The 17,247-nt window shown below is 39.2% G+C and overlaps 2 protein-coding genes across 2 annotated transcripts; both read left to right on the top strand.

The window, feature by feature from the left end:
* The first annotated feature begins 444 nt into the window (after window positions 1-444).
* On the top strand, window positions 445-3,502 carry LOC130712050 (pectinesterase/pectinesterase inhibitor PPE8B-like). The gene is made up of 3 exons (XM_057561878.1): window positions 445-951; window positions 1,220-1,747; window positions 2,615-3,502. Exons 1-3 carry the CDS (start codon window positions 627-629, stop codon window positions 3,298-3,300), a joined length of 1,539 nt encoding a protein of 512 aa, XP_057417861.1. The 5' UTR covers window positions 445-626; the 3' UTR covers window positions 3,301-3,502.
* Window positions 3,503-13,651: 10,149 nt separating this feature from the next.
* On the top strand, window positions 13,652-16,594 carry LOC130715924 (pectinesterase/pectinesterase inhibitor PPE8B-like). The gene is made up of 3 exons (XM_057566081.1): window positions 13,652-14,207; window positions 14,310-14,861; window positions 15,433-16,594. The coding sequence occupies exons 1-3, from the start codon at window positions 13,883-13,885 to the stop codon at window positions 16,128-16,130; spliced, it is 1,575 nt and encodes a 524-aa protein (XP_057422064.1). The 5' UTR covers window positions 13,652-13,882; the 3' UTR covers window positions 16,131-16,594.
* The last annotated feature ends 653 nt before the right edge of the window (window positions 16,595-17,247 follow it).

Below are 17,247 nucleotides of genomic sequence, written 5' to 3' on the forward strand. Positions count from 1 at the left end.
ACTTTAATTTTAGAGTGCATGTCTGCATCTTTTACTAACTTTACTCAAACCATGGAATTCAAAATCTTGGCCTGTTGGCCTGCCTAAGACCATTGGCCTGGGAAATTTACATCATATTCGGGGACCGGCCATGCTCCTTTGTCTGATGACTATTGACCAAGGATATGATTGTACATGCATGGGTTGATCCCATGTTTTAAAAACCGGATTGGTAATTGAAACAGTGTAACTCATTCACAGCTTTTAATTATTCAAAATGATGATTAGTCACTAATTAATTACTAGTACTATAGTTTTTTTTTATGTGAGATTGATACTGATTACAAATTACTAGTACATGCATGGAGTAGTTCTTTTTCATATTCAGTCTATATCTTTTCTCTAGTTTCTTGTTTATTTTATCAGCCTCACATTTACGCCACTGAAATGTGGTGTAAAGATGAAAGAATATGACACATTCATTGTTCTTTTGCTTCTTTTCAATTTCAGAGCCCACCCTCTGAAATTCCTACATCAACATTCGATCGAATCTCTTTACCTTTAAATACTCCTCACCACCTCTCACTTTCTTGCTCATTACATCCTAAAACTTGTTTTTTAATTTTTATTTTCTTCTTTCTTCCAAAATGGTTCTCTCTTCAACACTCACTCCCACCACACTCATCCTCTTGCTAATCCTGTCCCTCCAAGCCTGCACCACCCAATCTTCTGCTGCTTCCGTCACTGATTTCTCAGGATCAGCCTGCCTCAGAGTTTCAACAACCAGATTCATTGACTCTGTAAGCAAAGTCATTGATGTTCTGGGAGATGTCTCATCCATTCTCAAACCCTTCGCCAGCAGAATTTTTCACAACTTTCGTCTCACAAACGCCGTGTCTGACTGTCTGGACTTGATTGACATGGCTTCTGAAGATCTTAGATGGTCTATTTCCGCCACCCAGAACCCCAAAGGTACAATGTTTACTGCTAACACCACCATTTTCTAAAATACTCTGTTTTTCCTCTGTTCTTACATGCTCTGTTATTTCCCCTGTTCTTACATTTTCTAACAGAAAATACTAAAAGTTACTAGTTAACCCATGATTTCCATTAAATAACTCATTTATCTTTGTCACATATCAAAATTTCTTGCAATATTCCTTCATAATAGGCCATAGCATTGTTGTTTTGTATTAACATACTCTGTTATTCCCCTGTTCTTACATTTTAATTGTTGCAGGGAAGAATAATAGCACTGGAAACTTAAGCTCTGATCTGAAAACATGGCTGAGTGCTGTACTATCACATCCAGAGACTTGCATTGAAGGATTTGAAGGTACAAACAGCATTGTGAAGGGTCTTGTATCAAGTGGACTAGGGGAAGTGATGTCCTTGGTGAGAGAGCTTCTTTTCCAAGTGGTCCCTGATTCAGATCCATCAAGCACTAGCAAGGGTGGTGAATTTCCTTCATGGGTTAAAGCAGAGGATGAGAAGCTCTTACAGGAAAATGGGGTGGTTCCGGATGCGGTGGTGGCGGCGGATGGGAGCGGGAACTACACGACGGTGATGGAGGCGGTGCTGGCGGCACCTGATTATAGCATGAAACGTTTTGTGATATATGTGAAGAAGGGTGTTTATGAAGAGTATGCTGAGATCAAGAAGAAGAAATGGAACATCATGATGGTTGGTGATGGCATGGATGTTACGGTTATTTCCGGTAACCGGAGCTTTGGGGACGGCTGGACCACTTTCAAATCAGCTACATTTGGTACTAACACTGCTCACTCACCACAACTCATCATCTATCTTCTCATTCTTTCATTTCCTAGTTATTATTATAGGCTAAAAATTTCTCTAAGAAATGAAAATTGCCATCAATTTAAATTTAGTGCGTTTGGATACATAACACATAATTAGTAAAGCCCAAATTATAATGGACAGTTGCAAAAGTTAAGTGAAGTTGCTTCTGTCTATTATGATTTTGATATCATAATGATCGGGGTTTTTACCGCTTTATCTTCTCTCTAGCGCTTTCAGACAGGTCGGTCATCTTACTGCAACAAAGCAAGCTTAGGAAAAAATCTAATGAAAATTTAGCTAACTGGATATCTAAACAAGCATTTAATATGATGAAAATTCAAAAGATGCACTGATTTGTGATACAATCTTCTGTTCACACCCACAAAAGAGGGTTTCAAGAAACTTGGATTAACAAGATTTAACTCTCACCTCCCAATAAATTAAGGGTTCGAGTTCTCCTGCTGTCATTAAAATCTTAGTTGGTGGGCAACTCTCCAGCATGTCACTAGTGCTCATGCCTAGGAGTGAGCATTTGCCGCTCTCTCCAACATGTCACTAGCATCCTGCCCAATAGTCCGGATATATCTCTTTCAATTCGTCTATTTTATGTTGGAAAAAAAGAGGGGTTTCACTTTTCTATTACCTTTGCAGGTAAGCAATCTTAAAAATAGATTGAACTTTCAACAAACACCTTGTAGGACCTCAAATCTTAACATTAAACATCAACTAACACAATTCATATCCACAACTAACTCCTAATTAAAATCAAATTAATGAGCATGTGCCACAATTAAAAACCTTAACCCCAACTCAATTTCTTCTTATGCATGTGTAGCTGTCAGTGGTAGAGGATTCATAGCACGAGGCATCACCTTCCAGAACACGGCAGGCCCAGAGAAACACCAAGCAGTAGCCCTGAGATCCGACTCCGACCTCGCCGTGTTCTTCCGATGTTCCATCACCGGCTACCAAGACAGCCTCTACCCTCACACCATGCGGCAGTTCTACAAAGAATGCAGAATCACCGGCACGGTGGATTTCATCTTTGGCGACGCCACCGCCGTCTTCCAAAACTGCAACATCCAAGCTAGAAAAGGCTTGCAGGATCAGAAAAACACAATCACAGCTCAAGGGCGCAAAGATCCTGGTCAATCATCTGGTTTCTCGTTTCAGTACTGCAATATCACTGCAGATTCTGAACTTCTACCTTCAGTTGGTTCCATCCAAACGTACCTTGGAAGACCGTGGAAGGAGTATTCAAGAACAGTTTTCATGCAATCGTTCATGAGTGATGTGGTGAGTTCACAAGGGTGGTTAGAGTGGAATACAAGTTTTGATGATACATTGTTCTATGGTGAGTATTTGAATTATGGAGCTGGTGCTGGAGTTGGTAACAGAGTGAAATGGGGAGGGTATCATGTGTTGAATGATTCAGAGGCTGGGAAATTCACTGTTAATCAATTTATTGAGGGGAATCTGTGGTTGCCTTCTACAGGTGTAGCTTACACTGGTGGATTGTGAGTTTGAAGGGAACTGGAAATAGTGTACTTATTATAGAAGTTATGATTATTATTCAAATTGTCACCTTCGCGTTCTAATTCTGTTTGTGACTCTTGTGTTTTAGGCAAACATGTTCGGTTGCCTTTTAGTTCATCTGAAACTATTACTTTGAGACCATTTGATATTTTGCATAGTGATTTATGGACGTCTCCTGTTTTAAGTACTGCTGGTCATCGTTATTACGTTTTGTTTTTGGATGATCACACTGATTTTTTATGGACGTTTCCGATCAGCAAGAAATCTCAGGTTTATGAACTGTTTACTACTCTTGCTACACTTATTAAAACACAATTTTCAGCAAATATTAAATGTCTTCAATGTGATAATGGACGTGAATATGACAATGAATCCTTTCATCGGTTTTGTGCTGCTAATGGCCTTATTTTTCGCTTCTCTTGCCCTCACACTTCTTCTCAAAACGGCAAAGCAGAACGGAAAATTCGCACCATTAACAACATGATCCGCACCCTCCTAGCTCATTCGTCAGTTCCTCCTTCATTTTGGCATCATGCCCTTCAAATGGCAACGTACCTTCTGAACATTTTGCCACGTAAGACTCTTCAGAATGATTCTCCTACTCAGCTGTTATATCATCGCGACCCTTCCTACTCACACTTACGTGTCTTTGGTTGTCTATGTTTTCCTCTATTTCCTTCAGCTACAATAAACAAATTGCAACCACGATCGACTCCGTGTGTTTTTCTGGGGTATCCGATGAATCACAGAGGTTATAAATGTTATGATTTGTCACACAGAAAAATTATAATATCGCGGCATGTCATTTTTTATGAAACCCGATTCCCCTTTGCTGACCTCTCCTTGACTCCTGCCCCCTCTTATGAGTGCTTCACCGAGGACCTCCCTCCTTATTTGATCCACCATTGGCAAACCGTATCATCCCGACCACCTGACCCTTCGGTCCCGCCGTCGAGTCCCACTGACTCTTCGCCTCCCTTACCGGCTCCCGCCTCCCCTCCTGCTTCTCCATCGCCTTTGCCTTTGCCTCCGGTCCCACCTGCACCACCCGTACGGACCATGACTACCCGTAGCATGCACGGCATCTCCAAACCTAAAAAGCCTTTTAGCCTTTCGGTCTCTATTGATGACCCGTCCATCTCACCCTTGCCTCGTAACCCAAACCAAGCCTTATCCGATCCCAATTGGAAGTCCGCTATGCAGTCTGAATTTAATGCACTTATTAGAAATAATACGTGGGAGTTGGTTCCCCGTCCTTGTGATGATGTTAATGTTATTCGCTGTATGTGGATTTTTCGCCATAAAAAGCAGTCTAATGGTTTGTTTGAGCGTTATAAGGCTCGTCTTGTAGGTGATGGCAGGTCTCAGATTGCAGGTGTGGATTGTGACGAGACTTTCAGCCCTGTGGTAAAACCGGCTACCATACGGACAGTTCTCAGCATTGCTCTCTCCAAATCCTGGCCCATTCATCAGTTGGATGTCCAGAATGCCTTTCTGCATGGTGATCTCCATGAGACTGTCTACATGCATCAGCCATTGGGCTTTCGCGACTCTCAGCACCCGGACTATGTCTGTCGTCTGAAAAAGTCTCTTTATGGTCTGAAACAGGCGCCTCGTGCTTGGTATCAGCGGTTTGCTGACTATGTTTCCTCTATTGGCTTCCAACACAGCAGTTCAGATCATTCCCTTTTTATCTTCAGGCGGGGTACTGACATTGCCTATATTCTGCTATATGTTGATGACATCATCCTTGTTGCTTCTTCTCATGCTCTCCGCAAATCCTTTATGGCACTTCTTGCTTCAGAATTTGCTATGAAGGATCTGGGTCCTCTGAGTTATTTCCTTGGCATTGCTGTCACTCGGCATGCCGGTGGCCTTTTCCTCAGTCAGAGCACTTATGCTAGTGAGATCATTGCCCGCGCCGGCATGGCGTCGTGCAACCCTTCTGCTACTCCGGTTGACACCAAGCAGAAGCTCAGTTCTTCTTCTGGGACTCCTTGTGAGGATGCCACTTTGTATCGGAGTCTTGCTGGTGCCTTACAGTACCTCACCTTCACTCGTCCTGACATTTCCTATGCTGTTCAGCAGGTGTGCTTGCACATGCATGCTCCCCACACCGAGCATATGCTTGCTCTCAAGCGTGTCTTACGCTATGTTCGTGGCACTCTGACTTATGGTCTTCACTTGTATCCCTCCCCTATTGCGAAACTTGTTTCCTATACGGATGCTGACTGGGGGGGATGTCCTGACACCAGACGCTCTACTTCTGGCTACTGTGTTTTCCTCGGTGACAATCTTATTTCTTGGTCGTCTAAGCGGCAACCCACCCTCTCTCGTTCTAGTGCTGAAGCTGAATACAGGGGTGTTGCTAATGTTGTCTCCGAGTCCTGTTGGATCCGCAATTTACTTCTCGAGCTTCATTTTCCTCTTTCTCAGGCAACATTGGTCCACTGTGACAATGTTAGTGCCATCTACCTCTCTGGAAATCCAGTGCACCATCAGCGTACTAAACATATAGAGATGGATATCCACTTTGTTCGGGAAAAGGTCGCGCGTGGTCAGGCTCGCGTACTTCATGTTCCTTCCCGCCATCAGATTGCGGATATATTTACCAAGGGCCTTCCTCGGGTCCTCTTTGATGATTTTCGTTCCAGTCTCAGCGTCGGTGAACCTCCCGCTTCGACTGCGGGGGTGTGATAGAATAGAATAATAGGAATAATGTATTTATTCTATTTCCTGTAATTACGTTAGTAATTAGGTTTAGTCAATATTATTTAGTCAACTGTATTTTGTATAAATACTCGGTCTATTATCAATAATAAGCACGGAAAATATTTCCTTCAGTATCAATGAACAAAGATTGAAATTATAGGGTGAAGAAGGGGTTGATGTTTGATCACCTTAAGTAATTAGTTATTAGAGATTTATCTTACTTGGATTGAGACTTGGGAGTTTATGTATGTATGTATGGAAATTCGAAAGATTTTCATGTATGGAACTGTATAAGTGCTTCTGAAAGAAGCTACCAAGAGAGGAGGGAAAACCAGAAAAGTAATTATAGAAGATTTTAAATGTGAAACAAACTATGCTGTTTTTTTTATACCTTTTCTTTTTGGGGATGGATGTGGCAACCAAATGAGTATGTGTTTTGCTGCAGCTCAGAGCAAGTTTTTTAACTTTTGATTAGTTGCAAAAATCATTTACCATAATGTGGAAGAAATTTAACTTCTTTTAAAGTGAGCAATCACTTTCAAAAAAAAAGTGAGCAAAATCTGCATTTGTAATAGTAAATTAAATTAACTTCTTTTCAACGGTTAACGTTAACTTACCGGATCTTTGTAATGTGATTTTTAAGATTATTACTAAGACCATTGCAAATAGGCTAAAGGTTATTCTTCATGACCTCATTTGTATCTCTCAAAGTGCTTTTGTTCCAGGGCGTTTAATAACTGATAATGCACTTGTGGCTTATGAGTGTTTTCACTATATGAAGAAGAAAATTTGTGGCCGGAATGGCATGATGGCTTTGAAACTTGATATGTCAAAAGCTTACGACAGAGTGGAGTGGCCCTTCTTGGAAGGTGTCCTGCTCAAGATGGGTTTCCCATTGTATTGGGTTAACTTAATTATGAGCTGTGTGACTACTGTGAACTTTTCAATCATGCTTAATGGAAACCCTCAACCGGGTTTTTCACCTTGTAGAGGTCTCCGTCAAGGGGATCCCCTTTCCCCATATTTATTTATTTTATGTGGTGAAGTGTTCTCTGCATTAATTCAAAAATCTATTGCTTCAGGTGCCTTACATGGTATAAAAATTGCGCAACGTGCGCCTGTGATTTCTCATCTTCTCTTTGCAGATGATAGTATTGTGTTTGCTAGAGCCACGGATCAGGAGGCGGAGAGTGTGAAACACATTCTTTCCACCTATGAACGTGCTTCCGGTCAGGTGATTAACTTGGATAAGTCAATGCTTTCAATTAGCCGCAATGTGCCTCAGAATCGACTTTATGAGCTGAAACAGCTGTTAGGAGTTCAGGCCGTGGAAAGTTTTGACAAATATTTGGGACTTCCGACCATTGTTGGTAAGTCTAAATCTCAAATTTTTAACTTTGTTAAGGACCGTGTCTGGAAGAAACTAAAGGGGTGGAAAGAGAGATCTCTCTCTCGGGCAGGAAGGGAAGTTTTAATTAAAGCAGTAGCTCAAGCTATTCCATCATATGTTATGTCATGTTTTGTCTTGCCTAATGGTCTTTGTGCAGAAATTGAAAGAATGATTGCTAGGTTCTTCTGGGGTGGTGATGTGGCTCGACGAGGCCTCCATTGGACTACTTGGAATAACTTAAGTAGATCTAAATGTGATGGCGGTTTGGGTTTCAGAGATTTTAATTCTTTTAACTTGGCGTTGGTTGGCAAGAATTGGTGGAGACTATATACACATCCGGAGACATTACTAGCACAAGTTTTTAAAGGGGTGTATTTCCCAAATGGTTCAATTTTGGAGGCGAAGAAGGGGTCAAGACCGAGTTTCGCATGGTCCAGTATTCTGAGTTCTAGCTGGATCTTCAAAGAGGGTGCTAGATGGAGGATTGGCGATGGTCGCAAAGTGAACGTGAGGACAGATAAATGGTTACCACATGGCTGTCCCATTAGCTACCGGGATGATTTACTTGAGGAGTTTAATGTACACAGGGTTGGTGATCTTATTGCTCAGGGTGGGGTGTGGAACAAGGACCTTGTGGAGTTTGTTTTCTGTCCTCAAACAGCAGCACAAATTCTAGCCTTGCCTATACCCATGCGTGGTGGTGATGATGTTTTGTTTTGGCCGGACACGGTGAATGGCTCTTACACTTCAAAATCAGGTTATGCTTTTGTTCGAGCTTTCAAGGAGAGAACCTTGGCCTCCTCGTCTGCCTCCTCAGCTGTTGCGGTCTTGGAACCCGGGTTATGGAAGAAGCTTTGGCACACCATGGCTTTGCCTCGATGTAAAGAGCTGGTTTGGCGAATATGTAATGGCTTTGTGCCGGTGCGGAGCGTGTTACGTCGGCGAGGTTTGGACGTTGATCCTTATTGTGTATTATGTGGCATGGCTGAGGAAACAGTAGAGCATGTGTGGATGGAGTGTGCTGTTACTAGAGCATTCTGGTTTGCTCACCCTCTCTCTATGCGGCTGGATTTGTTCACATCTCTATCTGATTTTATACAGAGGTTTCTAGCAGAGGCCGAATCGGAGGTGGTGGTTGTGTGGCAAACAGGTTCATATGTTCTGTGGGAAGCCCGGAATAAGCTCATGTTTGAAGGTCGTCGGTTCTCGTGTGAGGCTGCCTTGCAACGCACAGCCATGCTCGCAGTGGACGGTTTGGCGGTGGAATCGGTGCGGCAACCAGCTGGGCTTCCCGCGACCTGGTCCAGGCCAGCTATGGACATAATAAAAATCAATTTTGATGCTTCATTCAGAGGAGATTCTCGAGCAGGGATAGGGATGGTTGCGCGTGACGGTGAGGGCTTGGTCCTCGCGGCAGCGGCTGATTTTCCGGTGGGTGCTTCATCGGCGGTGATGGCGGAGGCATTGGCATTCAGATGGGCGATTTCATTGGCTCTCCAACTTGGGTTTCGCAAAGTTTGCTTTGAGACGGATTGTCTCCAATTATTTCAACAATGGAAGTTGCCACCTGACGGAGGATCATATTTATGCTCAATTCTTAATGAGTGTGCTCTTTTTAGTCGTTCTTTTAATTCTATGGTTTTTAATTTTGTTAGACGCTCTGGGAACATGGTTGCTGATTTTCTAGCCAGGAATGCCTCCTCATTCGCCGGTTTAGTGTGCATTGAGGAGGTACCTCCTGAAGCTATTGTTTTTGTAATCTCTGATACTTTGGCGTCGATGCCGGTTTCAATTTAAGCATTATTGCAGTCTTTTAAAAAAAAAACGTTAACTTAGTTGGTAAGAATAAAACACTTCTCTCAAAAAAATGTGTGTTCAATTTATACGGTTAATCTTTAAGTACTCAGTAAGCGATTTGGGGCCTCGAAGCCATGCCCTGACTCACAGTGGGTGATCAGAGCTGAACTCACCCAAACTTTAATGGAAATATGATAAAAGAGAAACTCAAATGTTGATATAACAAAATCCTTTTGAAAATTAACATTTGCAAGAAGAATTTTACTTTCATTTAGAACACAAAATATACGTGAATACATTGATTACAACGATGACATTATTTATTACATAATTAAAATGTGTCATTCACATAATCATTAAGTAGGGGTATATAAGTATTTTGTCATTATAAAGTAGAGGTGAATTGAATTTGATCCCTCCAAAAGAATTCTACAGATTTTTATCATCAACTTTAATGAAAGGTGCCCACTAGAGTGGGCAAGTTTCAAACTGGTCCACCGGTGCACCATAATTTATCACCATTAGATCTTGGCATCTTGGAATATTCTTTAATTTGATGGTCAAGAATGGATGGATGAAAAAAGGATAAAAATGTAAATGTCAAACACTTCTTCCCCACTCCTTCCCCTTCTCGCTGGAACTGAATCGCAGGAACAATCTGCTTTTCTTTTTTTCCACTGGGCACATTTTCTTATCTGTTTCTATTTTTTGTTTTACTTCTCCTCTTCTCCCTGCATTTGTAATTTTACCATACAGTACTTCTTGTCCACACTTTTTTCCCAAGCTGTAGGCTAATTGTATTTTCTTTGCCTCTTCATAATTTTCCATTTATTCTAGGCATAAATCAAGCAGATCCTACAACACACATTCACATAAACCTAGAAATATTCAAAAATCGTGCAATCAGATGGAAGTAGATAGGGAAAAACCAATTTACAAAACTGGGTTCGATTCACTCCTCCTTTCAGATCTGGGTTCGATTCACTCCTGGCACAAGGAAAAGAAAATAAGAAATAAGACAGTAACACCATACCAAGGGAAACAGATTGGAAAAAAACAGGAAAAAAAAACAGGGGAAAACCCGAGGCAAGATAGAGCAAGGTAGATAGAGCTCGTGCTTTCACATGGTAGTGGTGATTTGCCAGAAGAATATGAAGAAGGAAGGCCATGGTGGTGGGTATTTTCCAGAAGAAGAAACGTGAAGAGGATTGAGAGAGAGAGGAGAGAGGCGTGAGGGAGGAGAGAGAGTGTTTCTTTTTAAGAATTGAATTTTTAATATATTTTTCATTTTATAATTTACCCATATAACCTCTTGGTGCATGGTGGACCAGTTTGAAACTTGTCCACCCTAGTGGGCACTTTAATGAAATATGTGAAGTTAGTCATGTTTTTATTTTGTGGCGACTTTTGTGCACTAATGACAGTTTTTTAACTGCCACAAAAAACACCATATAGATCAACATCATCTATTTCATTAATGTTGCGGATTAAAACTATAAAAAACTAGCACATAGCCCGTGCAAATGCACGGGTTTTTAACTCTAATATATTAAAAAAAAATTGAACATAAGAAAATTTCAGTATATTGAAATTTTCATTTTATATTATTTATGAAGAAATTTTGTTTATTTTATTGCTTTGTTCAATGTTTGTATGAAGAAATATTTATTAGAAAAAATCTGCCTATTTAATATATCAGAGCATCAGGAAGTTTTTCACATGATTTCTAGCTCTAGATTCGCTTGGTGCTAAAAAAAAATTGTCTCTTGTTTTATCATTTACTTTTAACCCCTATTATTAGTTATGAGACATTAAAAAGACACAAATATTTTAGATAGTCTCAAAACTAATAAGAGTATTGTAACAAAAAAAACCTTGTTTATGAAGTACATTTTCCCACCCTCATATGCTGCACATTTTCCCACCCTCATTTTACCACAGAAGCATTGGTTCTATCATATATGGAAGTACATTTTCCCACCCTCATATTATGTGGCTGTCATTCAAAAATTTAATTTACATTGTTGAGATAATGAACTTCACTACCTCTGCTCATTAAGGTAAATAAAGAATATACCATATATTTCTTTACCACCTCATACTTAACAGATATATTAAGATGTAACTTACAGAGAAGACAACAACCAAGCTGTGTATTTGGTGAATCATAACATTTAATTAAGCTGCACACAAAATGGCATAATCCTCAAATTCCATCTTGTTTGTCTTTTTGGTTTTCTCATAATACCCTCACCTTGCAAGTTGCAAGTCAGAGGCAAATATTCCTAGCTTCATATCATGAGGCACTAAAAGCTGGGAACCCAACCAATACCATTATCCAGCTTGAGCAACAGAGATTGGTGATTCTCAAATTCAATTTTGAGAATTACATTTCTATTAATTTTCTACAAAACTGTTAGTGCAAGCACAAAATTTTCATGAAAAGATTGATACAGAAATACTACAATAATTTTTCTTTCCAAGCCATCTAAAATTCATATCAAGCTCTTGGCTGTGTATCCTAACAGCAGCAGCATTGTAGCTACGGTAAAAGAGCTTCAGTTGTGATTGAAAGAAATCACCAAGAGCTCCTCGAACATCCATCTGATTTTCAACGTCATTCATAACAAATTTGTTAAGTAGTAAATACTTGCCTTCACCTTTATTTTCATAGTGTCAATTGGAATTAGGTACAAATCTTAATCAATAACAACAACTCCATGTGTCCCCCCTTATGATTGCACCCTCCACAAAGCAAATCTCATCTATCAGAAACATTGAAATACTAAACAATTAAACATACAGAAACAAATAAACTGAGCGGTTTCAGATCTCTAGAACTAATTACAGAGTGTGTAAGTCAAATTGGAAGAATATGGATTCAAAACACATGAAACATAAACAGAGAAATGAAGAAGAAAAGCACCCAAAGAAGAACGTCTTGAAAATAAAAGGTACTAAGGAGAATGACCGAAATTGAGATTCGGAATTTGAAATTGTAAAATGACCGTAATTGAGAGTTGTCTCATGGATTCGAATTGGGAGGGTGAAAGAGATAAATAAAATTTGAAATTGAAGAAAGATGGTTAAATTGGGAGATGATTCAGGGATTTGATTTGGGATAGTAAAATTGATGAGTAGAATGAGGGATTTTAGCTTTGGGAGAGTAAAAGAGTTGATGAAAGTATAGAAGGGAGTACCGAATCAAAGAAAACCAGAAACAAACACAGCGCGTGATAAACACGACTTGCAGAAATAAGGGAGAGAATGAGTATTTTTTATTTAAAAGCTGACGTGTTAATTTCTGAGGGAGAGTGTGTTGTTTGAGTGCCTCACTCTCCAGAGTGAGAGTGAGGTCTCAAATTTATTAGATAATAACAGGGTGGATTTTAAGAAATCAAATCCAATTCACTTTTGAGTGACTAAATACATATTTAACTATTATAATTATATATATAAAAGAAATTAATAAAAGGTATAACATTATCAATATCACTGTGGCGTTTGATAATACTCTGTACTTCTTACTTTTTTTTTTATCAAATCACACACCAAATCTCTCTTTTTTTTTTCATTTTTTATATCTCTCTTAGTGTCGTTTGATTTGGGATGTCAATAAAAGATTAAGCGTATAAAATTATCGTTTCTTGCATTTTGCTAAGTGATATGCCACAGTTACCTTAAAACCAACAAAAGGCGAGAACATAACCACAAGCTGTGGTGTGGTGGTTGTGACCCCATCGCTTGACTATGAGGTTAGATCAAATTCTACCCATGAGAATTTATCACATCTCATGGTCAACTGTTTACTCTTAGTGCGAGCACACACTGTGAGAGGATTAATCACTATTAACAATGATGAAATTCTAGATACAAATGTGAATAAGAAATCTCACACTAGTGAAAAAATGTTAAGCAGTTTATAAGTAAGATGACTCATACACTCAATGTCTCAAGGTTTTGACTAAAAATGTGGTGTCTAATCCACTTATTGTTTGCATTTTAGACCAGTGTAGAGAACCCTTTGTCCGTGCTTGCGTATCTCATAGCCCAGAGTATTATCAAAGCCGATGATTGATGTGATTACGATGATAACTAGTTATATCGAAAGTCTTCCTTACAAGTGGTAGTAGCTCAAACTTGAGAGGTAGAAAATGTGGTGGTGATTCATAGAGTAAATATTGAGAATTAAGTGTGAGTTAAAGTTTCACATTTGTGTGTGATGAAGACAAAATAAGAAATATGACCTATAAAAACTTTTAATATATTGAGTTAAAAAATGATATTCAATCTGTTTGCACTATTAGCCCAATATAGAGATATCCCAAAGTTCATGCATCTGGTGCCAACTAAGAGTGATTCAGTTTTATCTGAGATTGTTTGTTCTTTTTCATATTCAGTCTATGTATTTTTTTCTCTAATTTCTTAATTATTTTATCAGCCTCACATTTATGGTATTGAAATGTAGTGTGAACTGTGAAGATCAAAGAATTTGACACATTCATTGTTCTTTACTTCGTTTCAATTTCAGAGCCCACGCTCTGAAATTTCCACAGCTGCATTCCATCCAATCTCTCTCCCTTTATATACTCCTCACCATATCTCACTTCTCACTAGCCATTGCATCCTAAAACTCAGTTTCTTCTTCTTCTTCTTCCTCCTTCCAAAATGGCTATCTCTTCAACACTCACTCCCACACTCATCCTCTTGCTGATAATGTCTCTTCAACCATGCACCACCCCATCTTCCGCTTCTACCATCACTGAATTCTCAGGATTATCATGTCTCAGAGTTTCTCCAAACAGATTCATTGACTCTGCAAACAAAGTCATTAATCTTCTTCAAAATGTCTCATACAATCTCTCACCCTTCACCAAAGTTAATCAGGATAATGATAATCGTCTCTCAAATGCCATTTCTGACTGTCTAGAATTGTTTGACATGGCTTACGAAAATCTTAAATGGTCTATTTCCGCTACCCAGAACCACCAAGGTACCATTTCCACTACTAACACCATCATTTTCTAACATGCTCTGTTTCCCCTGTTCTTACATTTTCTAACATGCTCTGTTTTTTCCCCTGTTCTTACTATAGACATTCCAGGGAATAAGAACAATGGCACTGGAAACTTAAGCTCTGATTTGAGAACATGGATAAGTGCTGTACTTTCTTATCAAGAGACTTGCATTGATGGATTCGAAGGTACAAACAGCAATGTGAAGGATCATGTATCAGGTGGACTTGACCAGGTGATATCATTGGTGAAGAATGAGCTACTTCTTCAAGTGGTCCCTGACTCTGATCCGTCAAACATTAGCAACAGTGGTGAATTTCCTTCTTGGGTCAAAGCAGAGGATGAGAAGCTTCTGCAACAGGATGCACCGCCGCCGCCAGCGGATGTGGTGGTGGCGGCGGATGGGAGCGGGAACTACACGACGGTGATGGATGCGGTGAAGGATGCACCTGAGTACAACATGACGCGTTATGTGATACATGTGAAGAAGGGTATTTATAAGGAGTATGTTGAGATCAAGAAGAAGAAATGGAACATCATGATTGTTGGTGATGGCATGGATGTGACAACTATTTCTGGTAACCGGAGCTATGGTCACGACAATATAACCACCTTCAGAACAGCTACATTTGGTAAGGAGAAGACATCACTCACTCTCTATCATTATTCATTTCTCTTATCTTTCGTTAATCGTTAGTCTCGAATGACTCATTTTCTATTTCACCAATTAAATTGTGCCGCATCATTTAAAATTAAAAGTAAAACACACATGTTATAAAGGCTGAGGTGTACATTTTTTTTTATGGTAAAAGAGGTGAAATTCTATATTATTTCTACACACATTCTTCAAATTTAGTACAAATTTCAAGGCGAGAAAAACTTTGACCTATGGGAAAAATAGTAACTGTGTGTGTAAACTTAGTGTGAAAACAGACCCTCACAAGAGTGTGATTATATGAAAAGTATAATTTAATTGTAAAAATTAGCATGATTATTTGGAGGGATGACTTAAAAGAGTAAAAATGCTAGGATGGGTGAAGTACTATTGAAACCATAAATCATACTTGCACATCACTGTTCTAGTGGTTTATTATTAATGATAAAAAATGTAATTGCTATGGTATCAACAACTTTACTATTATTAACATTAACCCATAGCAAAATCCACATCCTAACACAATTCCATTTCTTGTGCATGGGTAGCTGTAAGTGCTATAGGCTTCATAGCAAGAGACATCACCTTTGAGAACACAGCAGGGCCAGAGAATAAACAAGCAGTAGCACTAAGATCAGACTCCGACCTCTCTGTGTTCTACCGATGTGGGATCAAAGGCTACCAGGACAGCCTCTACGCTCACTCCCAAAGGCAATTCTACAAGGAATGCAGAATCAGGGGCACGGTTGATTTCATCTGCGGCAACGCGGCCGCGGTGTTCCAGAACTGCCTAATCCAACCCAAGAAGCCCTTGAAGGATCAGAAAAACACAATTGCTGCACAAAGTCGAACACATCCGAATCAAACCAGTGGCTTCTCCTTCCATAACTGCACCATTATTCCAGATCCTGATTTTCAACCTTCAAATGGTTCCATCCAAACATTCCTTGGAAGACCCTGGAAGAATTTTTCAAGAACAGTTTTCATGGAATCGTTCATGAGTGAGATGATACATCCAGAAGGGTGGTTAGAGTGGGAGACTAATACGACTTATGATGACACATTGTTCTTTGGCGAGTACCAGAATAAAGGACCAGGTAGTGGAGTTGCTAACAGGGTGAAATGGAGAGGGTATCATGTGTTGAATAATTCACAAGCTATGGACTTCACTGTGAATCAATTTATTAAGGGGGATTTGTGGTTGCCTTCCACAGGTGTAAGTTACAATGCTGGATTGTTAGTTTGAAAGAAACTGAGTAATCTTGTTAGTGTGATTCAAATTGTATCAAATTAAGAACAAAGATTGAAAGAAAAGGGTGAAGGGTGAATGTTCACCCTTAGTAATTACTGATTGATTAATAAAGATTTTTGTTTCTTGGGACTTGAGAGTTTCTATATGGTTGAAAATTCAACAAATTTTCAAGTTAAGCTTATGAGGAAGAGAGTCCAGATAGATTTTAATGCATAAGATTTTAATGTGAAGTTAAATAAATTGTTTGCTCCTTTTATTTTTTTTGGGATGGATGAGGCAATGCATGGGCGGACCCATACTATGGCAGGGTGTGGCTTCCAGTTTTTTTTTTTTTTTTTAAAAAAAATTTATATGCTTGACAAAGCATTACTAAAAAAGAATATGACAAAAGAAAAACCTCTCACGCATGTTCTTTTTGTGGTTGTGTAAGATTTTAGGTGAGACGTGTTGGTTTATGAGTTAAAACTTGTGTTATCCAATTCACAATCCTAGATGTGTAAGATTTTACCCTGGTTTGTGAGGCAATTGTATCTATACTGAAACTTGTGTTCGTTGGTTTTTTTTTTGTATATGCAGTTATGTTTGAGTTTGGGTTTTGTGGATAACAGGTCTGTGTAAGCAAAACAGAATTGTTGCTTTGTTCTTTTGCTTTTCACAGTTCTGTGTTTTCTTACCGTAAGTGGGTTTGGAGTACACCTAGTACTCCCATTTCAATACATCTTACCTTAGTTGATAAAAAAAAACCAAGTCTCTTACAATTGTGTGTTGCTTTCATTTTATTCTCTTCCTGAATGTATTTGATACTGTGTCTGTTGTTCATATCCATCATGAAATTAATGTTCACTCAAATTATTGTGTTCATCAAGTCATCCAATACAATACATTATCCCTGTTTTATTGTTTTTGTTTCTTTACTGTACTGTTGTTCTCATGGTTTTAGTCACACTGATATATAAGGTCTAGATCCGCCTGAAGCAATGTATATGTAGTTCGCCATATATTTTTGTTTTATATGATGTATGGTTAACGCTCGTAATTATGAGACTAATTCCGGACTCACAGTCAACACACTAAGTGAGAAGGAACAACCCAATAAGTTTCTTCTATTAAC

The sequence above is a fragment of the Lotus japonicus genome, chromosome 4 (genome assembly GCF_012489685.1).
Source record: "Lotus japonicus ecotype B-129 chromosome 4, LjGifu_v1.2".
In the NCBI taxonomy this organism is placed as follows: domain Eukaryota; kingdom Viridiplantae; phylum Streptophyta; class Magnoliopsida; order Fabales; family Fabaceae; genus Lotus; species Lotus japonicus.

Bases quoted from the DNA above. Each gene is read 5' to 3' on its own strand.
- LOC130715924 (XM_057566081.1), top strand. From the start codon at position 13,883: ATGGCTATCTCTTCAACACTCACTCCCACACTCATCCTCTTGCTGATA. The intron at 14,208-14,309 runs GTACCATTTCCA...TTCTTACTATAG, and splicing joins CGCTACCCAGAACCACCAAG to ACATTCCAGGGAATAAGAAC. The intron at 14,862-15,432 runs GTAAGGAGAAGA...GTGCATGGGTAG, and splicing joins CTTCAGAACAGCTACATTTG to CTGTAAGTGCTATAGGCTTC.
- LOC130712050 (XM_057561878.1), top strand. From the start codon at position 627: ATGGTTCTCTCTTCAACACTCACTCCCACCACACTCATCCTCTTGCTA. The intron at 952-1,219 runs GTACAATGTTTA...TAATTGTTGCAG, and splicing joins CGCCACCCAGAACCCCAAAG to GGAAGAATAATAGCACTGGA. The intron at 1,748-2,614 runs GTACTAACACTG...ATGCATGTGTAG, and splicing joins TTTCAAATCAGCTACATTTG to CTGTCAGTGGTAGAGGATTC.